The following is a 19,280-nucleotide window of genomic DNA, read 5'->3' on the forward strand; positions in this document are numbered from 1 at the left end:
TTGGAGCCAGGCAGCCAGCACGGAGGCAGCCTCGATAACTCGCTAACGTGCTGCCCATGCTGTTCTTAAAAATTTATGACTGTGCAACATGAAAAATCCAGCTGAGGAGCCATCATTAGCGGTGCTGCCTCCCTCCCCCACCAGAGCCACCCTCGTAAATTGAGATTTATGGCTGCGGCAGGCGGGGCGGGGGCGTGTGCAGGCAATGAGGATGTTGGAGGGGAGACAGGGAAAGACCAATGAGGCAGCCGCGGGGCCAGGGGCTCCCCCCTGCGGCAGCTCCGGTTTATCGCAGGCTGCAGTGATAATCCCTGCGGAGAATAAGGGGCCGGCCTGGGTGTCAGCGCAGCGCAGCGCTAGATCTCGCCTAGCAGTGGGATGGGACAGGTCGGGAGGGGCCTAAACCAATCACCGGCTCCTTTCGGTGTATAGGGCCAGATTTTGAGGTGCCAGGTTCCAAGCAAAGGCCTCTAGGGAGGAAGCATCATCATTGGGGAGATCACAAGGCCTGGCCACCAGAGTCAGCTTCTCCCACTGGAGTCAGCTTCTCCCACTAGAAGCATCTGGGTTGGGCTGACTGTCCTATCCCAACCCAAGAGTGATGGGGAGGCAGGAAGGATGCCTAAGAGCCTCCTCTCCCCTTCCTCTGGTAAGATGGGTCCGTGGAAGGGATATTCAGAGCAAGAGTATAGGCCTGAACCCCATCACACAGCCTCCCCCGACAAAGGCCAGGCTGGGGCTGAAAGGAAAAGGAGGTGATCCCACAGCCTGCATCCACCCTGCAGGAGGAGGGGAGGAAGAGTCCCCTCCTCCTCCTCCCCTGCTCACTTAGCCCTGTCAGCCAGGCCATTATGAAATTGGGGTTTCATTTACAGACTAATTAAACATTACAGCTTGTTCACAATTACAACGCGGGGATGAGGGAGTAACTAATTACGGAAGAAATCAGCTAACATTTATCTCTGCTCCCACCCTCCCTCTCCCCACTGCTGCCCCCTCCCCCCCCAATCTAGCTTCTTCCCACTCCCTGGTCACTACCAACTCTCTAGGCTTATTTCCTAGGGTGGGAGACTGGAAGGGGCCTAGTAACCCCCAGTCCTGGACATAAGATCTAACTGCTATTCTTAGCTATTCTGGGAGAGGGGCTGAGAACTCAGGGCCCTGTGGCAGGGGACAGTAGGTGCTTTTGTGCAAGACCCTGTGGATATGGCCTGTGATGGTATACGTGTGGCTATGATATCTGGTGTGGGGGTCTGCTCTGGGGTGTGTGACAGTGCTGTGGGGCTGCGAGGCTCTACATTATCTCCATCTTGTAGCAAAAGGTCTTGATGCGACTGCTGCAAATCACTGTGTGATGGGATATGAGCGTGAATGAATCATGCCCTCAACCCTCAGCCCCAGGCCAGGACAGAAAAGAACTAAGCGGCTGCAGGAGGTGATGGTTAATGCAGGCCTGGGATATGGCCCTGAGAGCCCAGAGCCCAAATTCCCGCTGGGCGGCCCCATTCACTCTCCTGCCCCAGAAGCAAGAGGGGCAGGGTTACCCTGCCCTGGGACTCAGCTGGCCTGGCCTTGGCCTCTGGCCAGATGCCCACTCTGGGGCCCAAGGAACCTCCTGGGGGCCTGGGGTGCCCCTGTGGGCAGGAGTCCTGGGGTCTGGCTGGCCTGCCGCAGGGTTTAATAATAGTAACAGTGAGTGTAAGCGCTTCCATCCTTCCTGCCTTTGGGCAGAAGAAGAAAGGAAAGAGGAGGGAGAGGAGGGAGTGGAGGGAGCCAGCTGAAGGGAGGCTTTGAGGCCTCAGAACTCACATCAAACGGCAGGATCTGGGCCTAATTGTCTGACCCCTGCCCCTGCCTTCAATCAGCTCTGCGGCTCCCTGCCCGCCCCTTGCCTAACTAGCAGCCATGTTCTCCTCATTAGGACAAGCTCCCCTTGCACACATGTCCCCGGACATGTCCCCAGCACTCCCAGCTCCCAGCCCTGCCTGGTGGGAGGGTACAGCAGGGACCTAGTTTTGGAGGGGCCTCTGGGACAGCTATACCCTCAGCCACCACAGCAGGCTGGCTTGGGCAACCCCAGCCCCTCTCCTTGAGCTACATGGGCCTGGAGGCCGTATGCTGGGACACACTCCTGGGCTGGCTCAGCTGCTGGGTACATTCTGTCCTCTGTGTGTCCTTCTTGCTACAGCCCAACTGTCTCAGACACACAGCTTCTGAAAGCAGGGCCTGTTTGATTCCAGTCCCCTTTGGCCTGGTTCAGCCTGGCTTGGGCTGGTTTAGCCTAGCAGGAGGTCTGAGTCAGGGTCTGTGTTCACAGGCTAGTAGCTGAATGAACTTCTCTGCCTACGGTACAAGGATGGCTCTTTTAAATGGATCCAGGCGTGGTGACATGTTGCGTGTCTGCAGCTGGTGGAATGGCAGGAAAGCTGTACTCATGGTGGTGAAGAACTCCAACCCTAGACTAGGAGAGATCTGTGTTCAAATTCCTGCTCTCTCTGCTCAGCAGCTCTCAGTCATGACAACCTTCTGGAGCCTCAGTTTCCTCATATCCAGTAGAGATGACAGCCTTTATTACGGGGTTTGAGAATTCAGTGACAGAACAGATATAAAGCCCTCTGTACTAATACCTGGCACTCAGCAAACAAAGAATGACACTGGTGTGATTCAGACCAGGCCAAATTCCCCTCTCTGCAGGCCACAGGCCCCACTTTGCCCAGTGGGGCCTAGGCCTGGTCAGTAGTGTCCAGGATGGGAGAAGCTAAGAGGAAGGGTCCAGAACCCTGCAGAAGGAGAGGGGCAGCCCCAGGGGGCACAGCTAATGCCGACGACAGAGCACCTATGCTGGAGCCAAAGCATAGGGAGGGATGTCCCACAGTAGTTGCAGGTGGAGGGGCAGAGCCAAGCTTAAGGAATGTCAGCTGGCATGAGGTCAGATGGGGTGGGCCAGCAGGGCTGGTCCATGAGGTATGGATTGCCCCATGAGTACTGTGGGCCTGAAAGGAGGGGCTGCTGTGAACGCCACTGGAGTGAAGGCTGTCTGTGCCGCTCTAGGGACTGATTCTCAGGGTACCAGGGACTGGGGGAGGGGCTGGCCTGGTCTGGGCCCTGACATTGTCTCTCACCTTAAACCAGTGGTAATGACTTGCAAATATTGATGAAAACACAAACTACAGAGATTGTGTTTTTCGGGGAGTGAAGGTGGGGAGAGGGGATAAGGAGGAAAATAAACTGAAATGAAGTCCGGTTATCTCCCATCTGTGGCTGCTCCTAATCCCTCAGCCCAAAGGAATCCAATGCAGTCCCTTATCTGCCCTGTCAATCACTCAATCACCGCCCAGTGCTTGGTGGGCACCGCACGCCCTCACACACACTCAAACACATGCTCACACATGCACACACACGCACACACTCCAGTGACTCTTGCTCTAACACTCCCGCCCACCCCCAGCCCATTACTCCTCTGAGTAGGAGCAGCCAGCACGCGGGTCCTGCCAGATGGATGTAATTTGCATAATATCAGCAGCGGAGGCTGCAAGATCACCAGGGGTCAGGGCGCTGACATCCCCACACAGTCTATCTGCAAGTGCTAATTTGGCCGGCATTGATCTGTCTTTCTGATTTCTTTGTCATTTAAGTCTGCGATGGTTTGACAGGAGATACAGAGAGAGACAAGGGGAGATGAGGCCGGGGCCTGGGGCTAGGAAGGTGGGGAAACAAAGATTGTACTTCCTGAAGAATCAAACACACAGAATACATACATACATACATACATACAGGAGAACCTTCCTCCATCCATCTGTCCATCAACTCACCCATCCATCTAGCCATTCTTCCATCTATGGTTGCTACTGAAGAGTAGTCTGGTGTCTGGCAAGAACCAATTCCTCAGATGTCTCTGGGGCTCCAAGGGGGTCAGCTCAGGGAGGAAGGAGCCAGCACCCTCTCCCAAGGCACTATCCAGGCAGGCCAGTGCAGACCCTGTCAATGACGGGGGAGTTAACCCTTCTCATGACCATCCACCTCCCTGGCTTCTCCTGTTCTTAGGTCCACACCAGAAAGAACTGGATGGGAGGGGGCAGTAGTGTTGGGGAAGCAAACATTCCACTGTGCTCTGCCCTTCCCCATAAGGCAGCTGGGCTGACTCCTCCCCTCCCAGCCCTGAAGGTGGCCAAAGCTAGGGGAAGCGGGCAAGGTACCTCTCTGGGACAAATGGGGAGAAGGATATCAAAGTCTGTAGAGGTCTCGCATCAATGCATCACCACTCAGATCATCTGAAGCCCAGAAGACTCCACGAATCTTGCTAATTCTGAGGCTCTCTAGCTGAGCCAGAAAGTCCCACATCCTATCAGATCTAAATGCTACCTCCTGAACCCTCAGCCAAGGTCCTCACATTCTTCCTTGCCTTGGGTGGGGGGTCCCCCACAGGAATGGGGACATTGCCAGGCTAGATGTCATGGAGAAAGGGGATGGGAGGAGAAGACTGCAGCTCTGGGAAGCAAGAACCCTCTGCAGAGAGGTGGACATGGTCATTCTGTCAAGGGATGCAGAGGGGCTTGAGGCTTCCCAGAGGTGCAAGGCCCCCTCCCCCAGGCCACAGTGGCTCTATCTTGGTACCACCCCCTTTCCTTGCCTATGGCAGCAGGAATAGGGTGATCAGAAGGAACTCCCTGCTGGGCAAGAGGGGGGCTGGCGTTTGGTGTGTGCTAATCCCGGGCCCGAGGTCTTCAGAGGGACCCGGGAAACTTCAAGGAGGCAAGGCAAAGCTGTACTGCAGACGAGCTCATTAGCCAGCACCCCCCACCCCCCCAACGAGGAGGAGGGCGGGCAGCCCAGTGAGCGCGGCGGCAGAGGCGGCAGAGAAAAGGCTGTCACTGTCCTTTCTTCCTTTTGGTACAAGCGTCTCCCTGAGCCGACGATTCTCCCGCAGTGACACCTCTCATGGGCACTAATGAGATCCATGTCACAGAGCTAATGCGTTCTGACTGGACTCTTGATAGACACCCCACTCCTTCAGGGGAGACCACAGGCCAGCCCACTGCCCCACTGGGGGCCAGGCCCCCACCCTGCCACCTTCCAGCCCAGCTCTCTTGCCAAACAGTTCTGGGTAGCAAGCTCTTGAGAGTCCACTTGGTTTCTGGCCATGCCACCTGTACCACAAGCCTCACCGGGATCCTTCTCCATCCCAGAGCAGAGGGGCCAAGCTCCTAGGCAGGACCACCCAGCCAGGAATCAGGGAAGGTTCCAGTTACTCTCTTAGCCAGCTGAAACCAGCAGTAGTCTGTGGGGCCTCCAAGTTACAATAGCAGGTGAGATTTTACTGACATTTCCTGTGCAGATTTCCAAAAAAGAAGGGAAGGAGGCCCAGGCCCTGCCCTTAGAGAACCCAAGTACGTAAGGCCAGATCATTAGCTCTGACAAATTATAATAGGGCCCAAGTGTGTGTTTTGAACACTCATACTGGGAGGGCCAGGCAAGATTCCCGGAGGAGGTGGCCCCTGGAAGATTAGCAGAATTTTCCTGGGCCATGAGGCAAAGAGAGAACTGAAATCACAAAGAACCGTCAGGGCCAGAAGGAGGTCAGATGCCAACAATTGCAGGTCCCTGGCTCAGGGAGACTGCAGCAGCAGAGAGGGAGTGGTGATGCTGCCTCTGCTTTCTTCCTCAGCTGCTGCTACTGAAGCTCTGCTCAGGCCTGCATGTTTCACTTGACGCTGAGGGAAATGAGGGAAGCGAGCTTGTTTTCTTCCACATCGTCTCTATTGGTAGCGCAAAGCCCAATACCAAAAGGGTGCTTCATACTTCCGCAGTGATAACACAGGCTCTGCACTCAGATGGGCTTGGGTTTGAATCCTGGCTCCTCAACCAACTGGCTGTGTGACCTTAGGCAGTTCACTTCACTGAGCCTCAGTTTCTTCATCTATAAAATGGGAATGATGATGCTTGCCGTCATAAGACTGTTGTGAAAACTGAATTAGTTAATATAAAGTGCTTCCAACTAATGTGAGTGCTTACTGCCCCTTTGCTGAAATGAATGAAGGACCACTCAGCAGTCCCCTGTGGAGGCTGCCCTCCCTCAGAGCCTGTGGTCCAAACCAAGGATGCTGACAGAGACCATCGGCAGCCCTGAAGTCGGCAGTTCTAGATGCATGCAGGCCCTACTCACCACAACTTGCTCTGGCACCAGGCTGTTCACCAGGCTTCCAAGGCAAAATCCACTACCGCAGAAGGAAGTGCCCTCCCCTGACTATGACGTCACGCTGACAAGCCTCCAGCAGCCTTTCTGCCCAGGGCTGCACCACCTCCGTACCCTCCTTGGCCATCCCTAAACCCGACTTCACCCTCAGTCCCCAGGGCCAAGCCCACAACTCCACTTGTGAGCTCTGTGGGGGCAGAGCACTGTGTCTGCCATTGTTACCAATACATTTCTAGCACCTACCATGGTTCCTGATGTATGGTAGGTCCAAGATAGTGTGTACGGAATGAAAGAAAGTTTTACCTGGTGTCCTACCTCTATTTCCAGGGCCGATGCACTCTTGCTTACCTTGCTGCCCCCCCGCTTTCAGCCTCCCTGTCTGCAGTCTGTCCTCACTAGTCCTTCCCCTATAAACTATGAGCATCCTCTGACTGAAGCCAACACTGACCATGTAACTCCCCTGGCCAAAACACTCCTACAGCATGCACAACCATCCTAGTAGCCCTCTCCCCTACGGCCTGAGCCCCTTCCCCACACCCGTCACCCCAAGCCTGCCTCTGTGCTCTCTCAGCACCTTCACACCACCCATGCCACACTCCTGTGGCACTGCAGGAGGACTGAGCAGACCCTGGACATGGCTCAGCTGTGGGATCCGCAGCACCCTTGCCTGGCAGCCACCCAATGCTGCCTCACCCCCCACCAGCCAATACACATACCACTCCCCATTCCAAGCTGGCAGCTCCTCACACAGTTAATTAGCACCATGTCACTAAGGACCAGCCTGAGTGGCCAGTGACAGGAGCTGACCTCTGACCCCCAGGGCTAGGAAGCAGTCCACATCAAACTCTTACAGCGCGACCCTTTTAGCACGCACAGTAACTCGGGGCATCGCCAGCTGAAGCTCATTAAAGCTGTCTCTTTGGTGCGAGGGCCATTAACCTCACTGCTCAAAACCCACGCCTCCCCTTCCCCGCCTCTCCCAGCCCAATTAATGCCCTATATCCTCCCTCCCTTCCAAGCACCCTCACCCACACCTCAGAGCCAGCCTGGAGGTGGCAGGGCAGCCCTCTTCATTCAAAGACTACAAAGACCAAGTGTAAAGAAGCCCAGTATCCTGGGGAGCCCCTGGTGCTGGCAACAGAGGAGGGAGCCCCTTTAGCCCCACAGTGTGCCCAGCACTGCATGAACACTTTCCCAGGGGACTCACTGAGCCTTCCCAACAACCCAGAGAGGCAGATGGCACTGTCCTTCATCTACGGTCACAGGGTTCTGGGTGGAAGAACCAGAACTACTTCTGGCTCCAAAGCCCTTACTCCATTGTCACTCAGAGCCTTGGGCTGCCCCATGGGGCCCACCCAGATAAAGAAACCACCTTCTCTGAAAAAGCAGGGGATACCTCAGAGGTCCTAACCTAGGGTCAACAGGTGAACAGACAACAGGGGCATTGCTGAGTCTCAAGAAGCACAGAGTGGGAACAAGGAACCCCTTCTTCTCAAACACACACCCTGGGACAGATGATAGAAGGGGCACCCAGATAAAGTATATGTGGGGTGCATTAACCTTGGCTGTCCCTAGCCCCCAGCCAGTTCTTCCTTCAGTGGACCAATGCAAGTCTTCTCACTGGTCCTCTTTGGTTCCTCCCTTTCCCATCACTCTTTCATTGATTCATTTACTCACCTACTCATTCATTCAACCACCCACATGCATTTATTGAGCACCTACTAAGAACTAGTTTTGTGCAACAGAAACTGCCTCATTGATTCTGAATCAGAGCTTTGATCACATCATTCTCTCACTCACAAACTTCCTATGTCTCCTCAAAACTGCAGGAAAAGTCCACACCCTTTAACCAGGCATTCAAGGCCCTGCTTATGTCTCTGATTATTTTCTTTTTTTTTTTTTTTTTTTTTTTTTTTTGAGGCGGAGTCTCGCTCTGTCGCCCGGACTGGAGTGCAGTGGCCAGATCTCAGCTCACTGCAAGCTCCGCCTCCCGGGTTTACGCCATTCTCCTGCCTCAGCCTCCCGAGTAGCTGGGACTACAGGCGCCCACCACCTCGCCCGGCTAGTTTTTGTATTTTTAGTAGAGACGGGGTTTCACCGTGTTAGCCAGGATGGTCTCGATCTCCTGACCTCGTGATCCACCCGTCTCGGCCTCCCAAAGTGCTGGGATTACAGGCTTGAGCCACCGCGCCCGGCCAGTCTCTGATTATTTTCTAACTGTTTCCTAACCCAAATTTGCCACTCCAGTCATGGGAAGCTTCTTGAAGGTGTCTGAACTTGTCCTCAGCACACTGGGTTTCTCATGCCCACAGGCCTTTCTACTGAGTCCTCCTATCTAAAATACCCTCCCCCCATTTTTCTGACTACCAAACTCCTATTTATCTTTCAAAGATTCCAATTCAAGTGTCCTCTTCTCTAGGAAACTTCCTGCTGACCTCCCAGGCATATTACCCTGCTGGGTTTGGCATCTTCTCTAGATTGTTTGGAAAATATCTATGAGAGGGAACATCAGTTATGGTGGAGTACCCCCAGTTCCCCAGGCCTGTTGGTCACTTCCTCTTAGCCTGGACCCTGGGAAACCCTTGAGATGTCCCAACAAGAATATGGGGACATCCCTCCTGGGGTGAGATGCCCCCATATCACTACCTCTTAGTGAGAGGTAACTGAAGAAGTAGAAGCTACTTGGCAACTAAGGAGAGGGAAAACCACCTTTGGGGCAACCCATGTATTTTCTATCACAGCCCTTAGTACCCTGGGTGGCAAGCACCTATTTCAGGCAAGTCCCTGTCTCTTCCCAGGATGTGAGCTCACTGAGAACAGAAACTTGTACTCAGTGTGCCCAGCATCCACAAGGCACCAGTCAATGTCTGGAATGGATAAACGGTCTACTTTGAAGGAGGTGACTGGGTCCTTCGGACCTGGTATTATCTCTCCAGTACCCCCAACAATGATGCGACCCCAAAGGCTCACAGGTTGTGGTAATGTCAGAGCACTGCCCAGAGACACTCTGGCTCTTTCCCACTTGGAATAAGGCCTATGCCTGGTCAGGTGCCCCACCTGAGAGCATGTGCATGCACACATGTGCATATGCAAACAAAATAAGATACACAGAAGTGAACAGACACACCTGACAGATACAGAGACTGGCAGCTGCTTCCACACAGACTCATGCCCTCAGAAAAATACAGATACACTGTTAACACGCTCCCCAACAGACATGTATAATCATGGACACATTATACTCTCAGTCTGACACAGAGACCTACAGCTAAAGGTGTCACACATATGCAGACACACAGATACAGATATGTATTCATACTGATAGATCAGAAACTAACAGAGCCTCCAACTGCCTGGAATCGTAGCCACTCCAGTTCCCTTCCAAACAAGAATCCCCCTGAGGGTATACCCCCATTTGGTACCCCAAGTGGCCCCCCTCAACCCAGGCACCGCTCAATGGAGGCTGCTGCTCCTGCGGGGGAGTCAATACCCTGTGGACAGAGTCATCGGTCAGAAGGACCCCGACTAATTAAAAGCTGGTGAGGTTTAAATAATTCATCTCCTTAACTCCCATTGATCGTCCAGTTTAGTGGCCACAGACTTGAAACAATATTAAACAGCCTCCTCCAGCTCCATGGGGGGTGGGTAAGCTGACATGTCCCCACCCACTGAGGACATTGCCCACTAGAGATGCAGCCAGTGAGGGGGGACTTTGGCCTGAGTCCAAGGCCACCTGTGACTCACCAAAAGCCCAGACCCAGCCTCCTCCAAAACACCACTTTGAGTGGTGCCTTCCAGTGGTCCCATTCAGTAATTTTCTCATTCCACCCGCCTTCTGCCATCCCCCCAGCTATGTAGAGAGCCCTGTTAGGGCACTGAATGAGCCATGGAAACTCTCTGTGTGCCTGGGGACTGGGGCATGCGGGCAAGGGACGATGGATGGAGCTGCCGGGGGAATATGCGAAGGGACTGACCAATGCCGCTGTGGGGCCGGCCTATGTGTTGCAGGCTGAGGCCCTTGTTCATGTCTAGAAGTCCATTCTTGGGCCAGCAGCCCATGGCGAAGCTGTAAGCCTGGAAGACAGGAGGCAAGTGGTTAACGGAGGCCCTGACCCTCTGAACCAACCCCACTCACAAGGTCTTCCCCCCGACCCCCAAATCTTTCCAACAAGGAATTCCTCTCACAATGCCATCTCGTGAGAATCCCTTCTCCACCCAGGTCCTCCCCCGACCCAGCAGAAAGTCCCTTCCTTCTCCAGAGTGCCCTTTCTCCTGGGCTTCTCCCCATCTGAGTCCCTGGCCCTCACCGGGTGCCCCTCACCAGGACTCTTCTCTAAGGAGTTCCCGTTCACTAGGCTCCTCCTTCTCAGGAGCCCTCCTCTCACAAGGGCACACCTGTACCATGCACCCCTCCTTAGGATCCCCCCTTTCCAGAGCTCCCAGCACTTCGCTGGGCCCCCTCCTCACAGTACTACTGTTCACAAAGACTGGCCTCAGGCAGGACCTTGGAAACCAGCACATCCAAACTGCACTCCACAGACAGAAATGTTGAAGTGACAGCTGGCTAGCAAGGTGCCATGGTCAAGGTGCTTTTGACCACAAGCAGGCCAGGCTATGGAAGGCTCTGGGAGTTTTGTGGGGGCTCAACTGAGGAGAGGAGTAAGGTCACTTGGTCAACTCAAGCAGCTGGGAGGGGAGTACATGGGGCGTGTGTGTGTGTGTGTGTGTGAGACTGTGTATGTGTGTGTGGTGGGGGGAGCAGATGCTCTGAAGGTCAAGTGCTCACTTATGCATATTCAAAGCGGCCACCCATCGATCTGTACTTAATTGTTTTCCTGGGGTTGGGGAAGGAAGTGCTGGGGGCATCGATCTGCTCAGGCCCCAGCACTCCACTGCCTCCCCCTCCATCCCCTTCCCTCACCACCTGGCTGCCAGCAACCTCCACCTGGGGGCGGGGGGGTGGGGGGGGTGGGCACATGGCAGGGCAGGGACAGCGCCTTCCCTTACAGTCCCTTTTAGCCATGACTGACCTGACGCCACAGATGAGGAAACTGAGGCCCAGAGAGAAGAGATTTAACATAGGTTAGATCACTATGAAGTAGCCAAATAGGATTTAATTCCTGCTCAGCCTGTTAACCAAATCCTGGGCTTCTCCCAGTGGGCCTGGTAGCTAGTCAGGCTTTCAAACATTACCCACACCTCACTTTAGAAGTCCGCAAACAGGCCGGGCGCGGTGGCTCAAGCCTGTAATCCCAGCACTTTGGGAGGCCGAGACGGGCGGATCACGAGGTCAGGAGATCGAGACCATCCCGGCTAACACGGTGAAACCCCGTCTCTACTAAAAATACAAAAACTAGCCGGGCGAGGTGGCGGGCGCCTGTAGTCCCAGCTACTCGGGAGGCTGAGGCAGGAGAATGGCGTAAACCCGGGAGGCGGAGCTTGCAGTGAGCTGAGATCCGGCCACTGCACTCCAGTCCGGGCGACAGAGCGAGACTCCGCCTCAAAAAAAAAAAAAAAAAAAAAAAAAAAAAAAAAAAAAAAAAAGAAGTCCGCAAACACCAGGGTGCCCTTCTACCAGTGGCAGGACAGCATATAGGGCAGTGGTCAGAATAAAGCTTGGGTGAGTTTCCAGAAGTTGGATGGGGGTCCAGTGACGGAACCAAAGTGACTGCCAGCTGTGAGCAGATGAGCACTGCAGTGGTCCAGCCCTTTGCTAGTCCCAGGAGGTCTCCATCCCACTAACACACAGGGGAGAGCACCCAGCACAGGGTCAGAAACACAAAATGGGAGGCTGCACACAGTGTCTGTGCCAGGGCCCAGGGCCCAGATTCTGTGTCCACCCTTCCTTTCCAGCTGCAGGAACCAATACTCCAGCCCCATGGGTACTAGGAGGCTAGGAGAGAGTGTACTTAAACCTTAGCACCCTCTAAAGCCATTCTCCTTGACCACAGAGGTACCAGCCGCAGCCCAACTTCCCAGCCAGCCTTCCCCCACCCTTCGCCAGGCCAGAGCTGAACCCACAAATCAGGGGCTGAGTGTGAGGCTCAAGGACTGGGAAGAAGATGCTGGCCCAGAGCCAGGGCAGAGCTGGGATGGAGGCAGTGAGGGAAGCAGCCAGTGGGCGGTGCACAGTCAGAGAAGCCGCTTAGCCTGGTCAGGGCTGAGGCTGGAGCGCAGTGGGCCAGAGAGCAGTGGCGGCCGCCTTTCAAGTACTTTAAAATCACTTACAAAGGCCGGATTAAACGATCAGAAATTCCATTTAATAGGACAAATAAAGAAATAACAATCTACTCTATCAGCCTGGAGAAGGTGAGCTGGATTGAGTTTTTTTTCCCCCTCTAAAAAGGAAAACGGGAAGGAAGGGGGAAAAAAGAAGGATAATGTGTGTTTACTCAAGCAAAGAAAAAAATATTTAAGTGATGTCGGGGAGAAGATTGCAGTAACTAGTGAAGAATAACATCGTCTACTTTGCTGTCAAATCACACCCGAATTTCAGTAATAGATTCTCGGCTGACACTCAATTCAATTCGAAGGTGATCCTGCTTTATCCCAGCCCATCAAATATTAAACACTTGCATTAGCAGGTGCTGCCGCTTCCCGGCTTAAAGCGACGGGCGGGCGGCAGGGCTGCCGGGGCCCCTCCGCTCTGCTTATGGCTCGGGGACAGGGCAGCTCAACGTTATCTGCACGTCATCCTGAGTCTTATCGCAGTTAAGTGGGAAGACCACTTCAGATAACATTAGATGCTTGCCCCGCCGCGTCACCGTGATTAGATTATTATTGTAATTATGACTCCCCAAGATCTTCCACAGACTGGGATGTGTGGAAGGGGGACGGAGGACAGCAGAACCCGGGAGGGCCAGGCTGGACCAGGGAAAGCTGGGCCTCTGGCAGGAAAGCAGAGGTGCCAGGCAAGGCGGCAACCCGGTCCTGCCTGACGGATGCCTTTAAGGAAGGGCAGTCTGGCTTGTCAGAGCGAGGGCGAGATGAATTGGCGTCTCCACTGCGGCCGCGGGTGTCATGCCGCACAGTTTCATATTCCCAGATAAGGCGTGATAACCAATTGCTGCTGTGACATGGCCTCATCCAGCACTTCCTCAGGGGGGCATGGGGCGGGGGAGGGGGCGGCGCATGCACATGGGTCTGCCAAGCTCCTAATAAGAGGGATTTAATTTTTACAAATGCTGCTTCCAGCGGGGCCTTCACATACCAGCCAAAGTCCAAAAACGATATTAAAAACGGTTAATTAAAGCTGCTCTCCCTCAGCCTCGGCTCTCCCGCTGTTGGCCCTGCTGAGAACCCTGGCACGTCTTCCCCAGGTACTGACACGTGCACCTGCAGAGCCTAACCTTCTCATGTGACCGCCAGCCTCATGGGGCCGCCCTAGGCATAATACCAGGGCCCAGCACCTCATGCTCCCCGCCAGCTCCTGCCATCTTGGGTACGGCTCAGGCACAGCCAACAGATGCAGATAGCTGCCCACAAAACATAGGTGGTCCCACAGCAACCTGTGCTCCTGCCAACATATGGTCTGGATCCTCACACCTGCTGCTCCTGTGCACCTATAGTCATCCGTGCCCACCATTCACTTTTCTCACTTTTAAAGCCCATGCGTCTCCCCACCAGATATGCAGGCCATGGAGTGGCCCAAGCGCATATATGCTGGCATGCCACACATGCATCAGACTTGCCCTCAGGTGACTCTGCCACCCTTCCATTACTTGCTCCCTCCATTCGCCCTCCTTAAGAGATTGTATCTGTCTACAAATCTCAGCAGAGACCTTCCTGGGAGTCCTGATCAGGGTGGGGTGTCATGGGCTACGTGTCAGAGATTCCGGCTGAGGAGCCAAGGCTGGCACTCAGAGCCCCACCAGAGCAGGAGGATCAGCAAGACTGAGCCCTGTGGATTGCCCACAGGGGACAATGAAGATAAGCATACCCCGGTGAGATCGGAGGAGGCTAGGAAAGCTTCCTGGAGGGAGTGGTGCTGGCAGGCTGGGAGGGTTTGACAGGTGGCAGGGGAGTATAATTCCAGACAGAAGGCACAGCAAGGACAAAGGAAAATGGTATGAGCAAGCACAATAAAGGCTTGGGTGTGGCTGGGACAGCCAAGTTAGAGAGGGGGGTGACATCTTAAGGCACTGCCTCTCAACTCTGTGTACCTGGCAGCAACATGGCATCAAGGGGCCTTGTGTCCATCCCTTTACTCCTGCCTGCTCCCTCTCACTGCTCCCTTCCCTCTCCTGCCAGCTTAGGGGAGTAGGGGTATGGGGCCCAGAAGCTTTCTGACCTTCATCAGTGTGGGGCAGGAATCTGCTTTAAGAGCTCTCTCCAAGAACTTGTGCCTAAGCCTGTTTCCCAAAGCTGCTTCCAAATCCTCTGTGTGCCACTTCTTTGGCTGCAACTCTCTCAGCCATCAGGGTCCACCTGCCCAGCTATGCACAGTCAGCACCTAGCCCCTGGGGTTCCCAGCCAGAGGGTGGGGCAGGTAGGAGGATGACTGAGGAGCTCCTGAGTCCTGTCTACGGCAGGTACTGATGCGAGCCACAGGGACAGGTGGCACTGGCTGGGGTAAAAGATGCTAGGCCTACCAAATCAACCCACCCCAGCCCTGTGCCAGGCAGGCACGCACGCTTCCCTTCCCCTGGGCTGCTGCAATTTCCATGCGCAGGGAAGCAGGTGCCGAGCTGCTCCCGGCTGGCTCTCCTCTCTCGTGGCTCTGCCCGCCTTGGCTGCTGCCCCATTAGCTTAGTGGCCAGCCATCTGCGACGGGCCCGCCGCATAGCCCTGCTGTAGGCGCGGCGGGTGGCCCCCTGTGTAACAGGGAGCTTTGCCATTAGCGCCTTTAATATTCTGACACCTCAGCACAGCCTGCTATTACATGCAAACGCTGATCGCCCTGTGAAATTACATTGCTAGGCCCGCGCGAAATGGAATCGTGTATAATCAGCCTCCTCCATGCACTGTCAGTCCCATCACAAACACGGCGCCCGGCGGCTTACGGGGGCTTAGCAGCTGCGACAAGTGTATTGGGTTTAATAGATGAAGTAGCCCTCATCGGCTGCAGCATCAGATCCTTCAAAGAAGAAAGAAGAGGCCTCAGCAGCTGCTATGGTGTCTCTGCCCACCCATATACTACCTATCAGGACCCTGAGAGCAGGGTGGACACACAGTGGGAAGGGCTGTGGTTGGGCTAAAGGGCTAGAACCCAGTTCAGGCTGCAGACAGAATAGGCTGCTCTGCAACTTCCAGAAAACCCAGAGTTTTGAAGCCTGTGCTAGCACATTCAGCCTATCCAGCCCACCTAGAGGTGAGGAGGAGCAGGCTTCTAACCACACCTCTGGATGACTTGTCACCCTGCAGGCAATTGCTCAAGACTAGGAACCAAATCAAACCAACTGCCATTCCCCTAACCCCCAAGAGAGATAAAGCTGTGATGGTGATACTCCAGAGGATGGGGAGAGAAAGTCTGGCAGACACAAATACTACCTAACTTTCTATCCTGACCAACACTTCCACAGCTGGCGAGCCAAATACTTAAGGCCACAGGTAAACACTAGGGTGGAGTACGCCACATATACTTATGGCACACCCAGCAGCCCATGCCTCATAGAAAGGCTCAGTTCTGCCAGCTATTAGCACTATAACTTTGGATGAATTATTAAACCTCTCTGAGTCTCAGTTTCTTGTACTGCAAAATGAGATAACAGTACTTTCCTCCAGTTATATCTGAGATCATCCAGGACTACTCACTCCCACTGCTACTTCCAGATATTCTTGGTGCCATTGCTCAAAATGCACCTTGCCTTTGAGAATACTGTTCCCTCTCCCTTTCCCAGGGAACCCTTTTCCAGGTTCAGCCTAACACCAGTTATGGCAGAGTGTATTTTCCTGTGATGGGCTGCAACACTATCTGCCATATCTCACACGCTCTTCTTTCACTGTGACTTTGACATTCCTACTGTCAAGACTAAGTCTATGTCACCATCCCTGCCCTTCAAGACTACTGCAAAAATGCTTAGGCAGCTTCCACCTCAATCACTGGAAAGTTTCCCTGCAGTCTGGGGCTGCTGTGTTAAGTAATGAGACTGCCCCAAGGTAGCCATGCTGTGAGGAAGCCCAAACTAACCCATGCAGAGAGAACACAGATAGAGGCCATGAGACTCGGTGAAGAAAGAGAGGTCCAGCCACCAACTGCTCTGACCACATTGTGCCAGCTCCAGCCACTGCCTGACTATATAACCACACAAGAGATCCTGAGCCAGAACCACATTACCTATCCCCTCCTGAATTCTTCAGTCACAGAAGCCATGAGGGATAATACAGTATTTGTTGTTATTTTAAGTCACTAAGTGTCAGGGTGATCAGTTATGCAGCAACACTAACCGGCAAGCCAATACCTACTCAATCCTGGATATACTCTGCAGATGTCTTCAAATTCTTTCCTGCTGCTTCTAGACTATTCTTCCTCTCCCTCTGGGACTTCATTCAAATCATCATCACTCTGGGTAACTTCAGTATCTACAGGATAACCCAGCCATGGACCTTGCCTCTCAATTTCTTGACTCCCCGTGCTCTAATGACCTTCTCCTCTACCTATTTCAGTCATCTTTCCCCACAGCCACCCCCTGAGCCTTGTTATCACCCAGAACTGCCCTCCCTCTGAAATCTCACAAGGACAGATTCCACTCTGGCCCCAGCCTCCTATCCTTCTAGCTTTTGTATGCTTTCTCCTTCTGCTCTTGCTTCCTCCCAGCCCCCGCCTGCCCCTAGTCTGTCTATCCCCTTTTCGGGCTTCAGTACTTTTCTACTAAGCCTGAACCCTTGAATCTATAACTTCAACCACCCATCCCCCAATTTTCAACGCCCTGCCCACTTGTCCTAGAGCACGCACACTGTTTCTGGAAAACCCCAACCATGACTCCATTTCTCCACACTTGCTCCTGAGCTCAGCAATGCCAGAAAAAGTCATTCTTATGTACAGAAAGTGGTTACTACAGATCCAAGACCACAACCTTAGCAACCCTCAATGGTACTCACCAACCCTACTCCCTTCCTACTTTCACAAATATAATAAAGCCACTAGGCAGAGCTCTTTCTGCATTCCCCTTATCTACAAATGCATCTGCATCCTTCCCCACCTGCTCCTTTACCTCCCCTGTTCTAACAGGGGAGACACTATGCTTCTTGTCTAAGGCCAACCACGTACTTGTGCTTTACATGCCATCCTTTTCCCACCTCCTCAGGCCCTTGCTCCATCTAGTATCTCTTGTCTTTCTAAATCCTTAACCTCCTCTTCTCTGCTGGCTTCTTCATTAACATTAAAGCATATGCTTAGATCTCTATCACTTTCACATAACTTCTCTGTGTCTTGGTTTCCTCTTTGTAAAATAGGGGTTATAACAGTTCCTACCCCATACAGTTGATGTGAGGATTAAATGAGTTACTGTCTGTAAAGCGCTTAAAACACTGCTTGGCTCTTTGAAAGCTATGTTAAGTTTTAGATTACTTTTAAAATTCTATATGCATTCCACATCCTATCCAGTTACTGCTGTTCTCCTGTTAACGACCAACTTCTCAAGACTGCCACCACTCCCTTCCTCCCTCACTCCTTCACTCCCTGCAGTCAGGTCACAGCTGCTGCCATGCTGCCCCACATCTGTGGACAGTTTCAGATTCTTATCTGCCTTCACCACTTTGCAGCCTGCTCCATCTCTGAAACCCTTCTCCCTTCTTGACACTTTACTCAGTTTTCCTAGCTCTCTGCCATTTTCCTCACAATCTCCTGTGTAGTCTCCTCTGCATTGGGTCATTGTATCTGTGTACTCACCCACTCTGCACTCTCTTCCTATTTTTTTCTACATGCTACCACTCTTCTTGGGTGATTTCCTCAAGTCCATTGTCTTCAACCTTTCTAATTTCCAAATCTGTATTTCTTACCCCTACTTGAGTGTCAAACATATATACTCTATTGCCTACCTCGAATCTCCCCCTGGATTTCACACAGACGCTTGATTCTCAATATGTTTAAAGCTCATTTCAACATCTCCTCTTCAAACTGCTTCTTCTCCTGGGCTCCCAAATTCCAGTGAAAGCTATTACCATCTACCTGGTCCACCAGGCCAGAGGTGTGGGGATCAATCTTGATTCCTTCCTCTTCCTTACTATCCACCAAGTCCTGGATTGCTGTTTCATGCCTTCAAGCCTTTGATGAAGCAGTTCCTTCAGCCTGCCTAGAACACCCTCTGCCTTCTCCCACATTTTGTCCTAATTTGAACACACACTCCTCTTTCAACATTCAATTCAAAAAGTGCCTTCCTTTATAGTCTTTCCTGGCTCATCCCTCCTTTAAATCCCCCATACTGTGAATGGCACCTGTAACATAGATTTTGTCTTCCATTATGCTGAGAGATTCTTGAGGGGGATGGGGGGTTGTATTTGCTGTCTCTTAGTGGTCTCCACTGAGAAAAGGGGAAGCGAGAGAAAAAGGGGAGAGGAAGAAAAGACATCTCTTCGGGTATAAGTCTACCAAGCATGGAGGCCTGGTTTCCAGAGCTGCTACTCCTGCCAATCCTACCCAGTCTCCTTCAGGAACCACAGCTGTTCTTGCCCAGCAGAACATCAACGGCCCACCCCATAGCCATTCTTGGAACTGGGGGCTCAGTTGCCTGTTTTAAGGAAGAGGGATCTGTTGCTGTCTCCTCCTTTTCTGAACTCTCAGCCTATGGATATCCCCCAGCCCATTCCTCAGGCCCAGCAGAGGCTTGACCAGCACAGCTAAGGCAGTAAAGGGATGCACACTTGCATTGGGTGACACAAGCCCATCCTCCCTAACCCCAGATGGCAGTTCTGTTGTGTGTACAGTGTTCTCTGGCTACCAACATACTTCAGGGGCCCCAGAGCTGCTGCTGCCTCTCTTCATCAACGGAACTTGAGTGGGATAATTATCGTCTCTGTGTACTTAACCTTACTGCTCACTGCCTCCAACACGATGGCTGCCTCTAGTGTGCTGGGCCACCACTACAGCAAAGGCAGGGGCTATGCCACAGGTCCAGGTCCCACAGCATTTGGCACTGGGGGTCCCAGG

At 53.2% G+C, this 19,280-nt stretch overlaps 1 protein-coding gene across 13 annotated transcripts in view; it reads right to left on the reverse strand.

Moving 5' to 3' along the window:
• The window catches only part of ERI3 (ERI1 exoribonuclease family member 3), a 136,507-nt gene that overhangs the window by 17,296 nt on the left and 99,931 nt on the right, over window positions 1-19,280 (reverse strand). For 11 of the 13 annotated variants that reach the window (XM_010371918.2, XM_030942183.1, XM_010371917.2 and 8 more), the window contains one exon: window positions 10,168-10,267. The exons of the other annotated variants lie outside the window; for them this stretch is intronic. In XM_010371918.2, coding sequence (XP_010370220.1) covers window positions 10,168-10,267 — 100 coding nt within the window. The remainder of the gene's footprint in view (window positions 1-10,167; window positions 10,268-19,280) is intronic. 13 annotated transcript variants of the gene reach the window in all.

Source organism: Rhinopithecus roxellana, chromosome 12 (genome assembly GCF_007565055.1).
Source record: "Rhinopithecus roxellana isolate Shanxi Qingling chromosome 12, ASM756505v1, whole genome shotgun sequence".
Classification (NCBI taxonomy): domain Eukaryota; kingdom Metazoa; phylum Chordata; class Mammalia; order Primates; family Cercopithecidae; genus Rhinopithecus; species Rhinopithecus roxellana.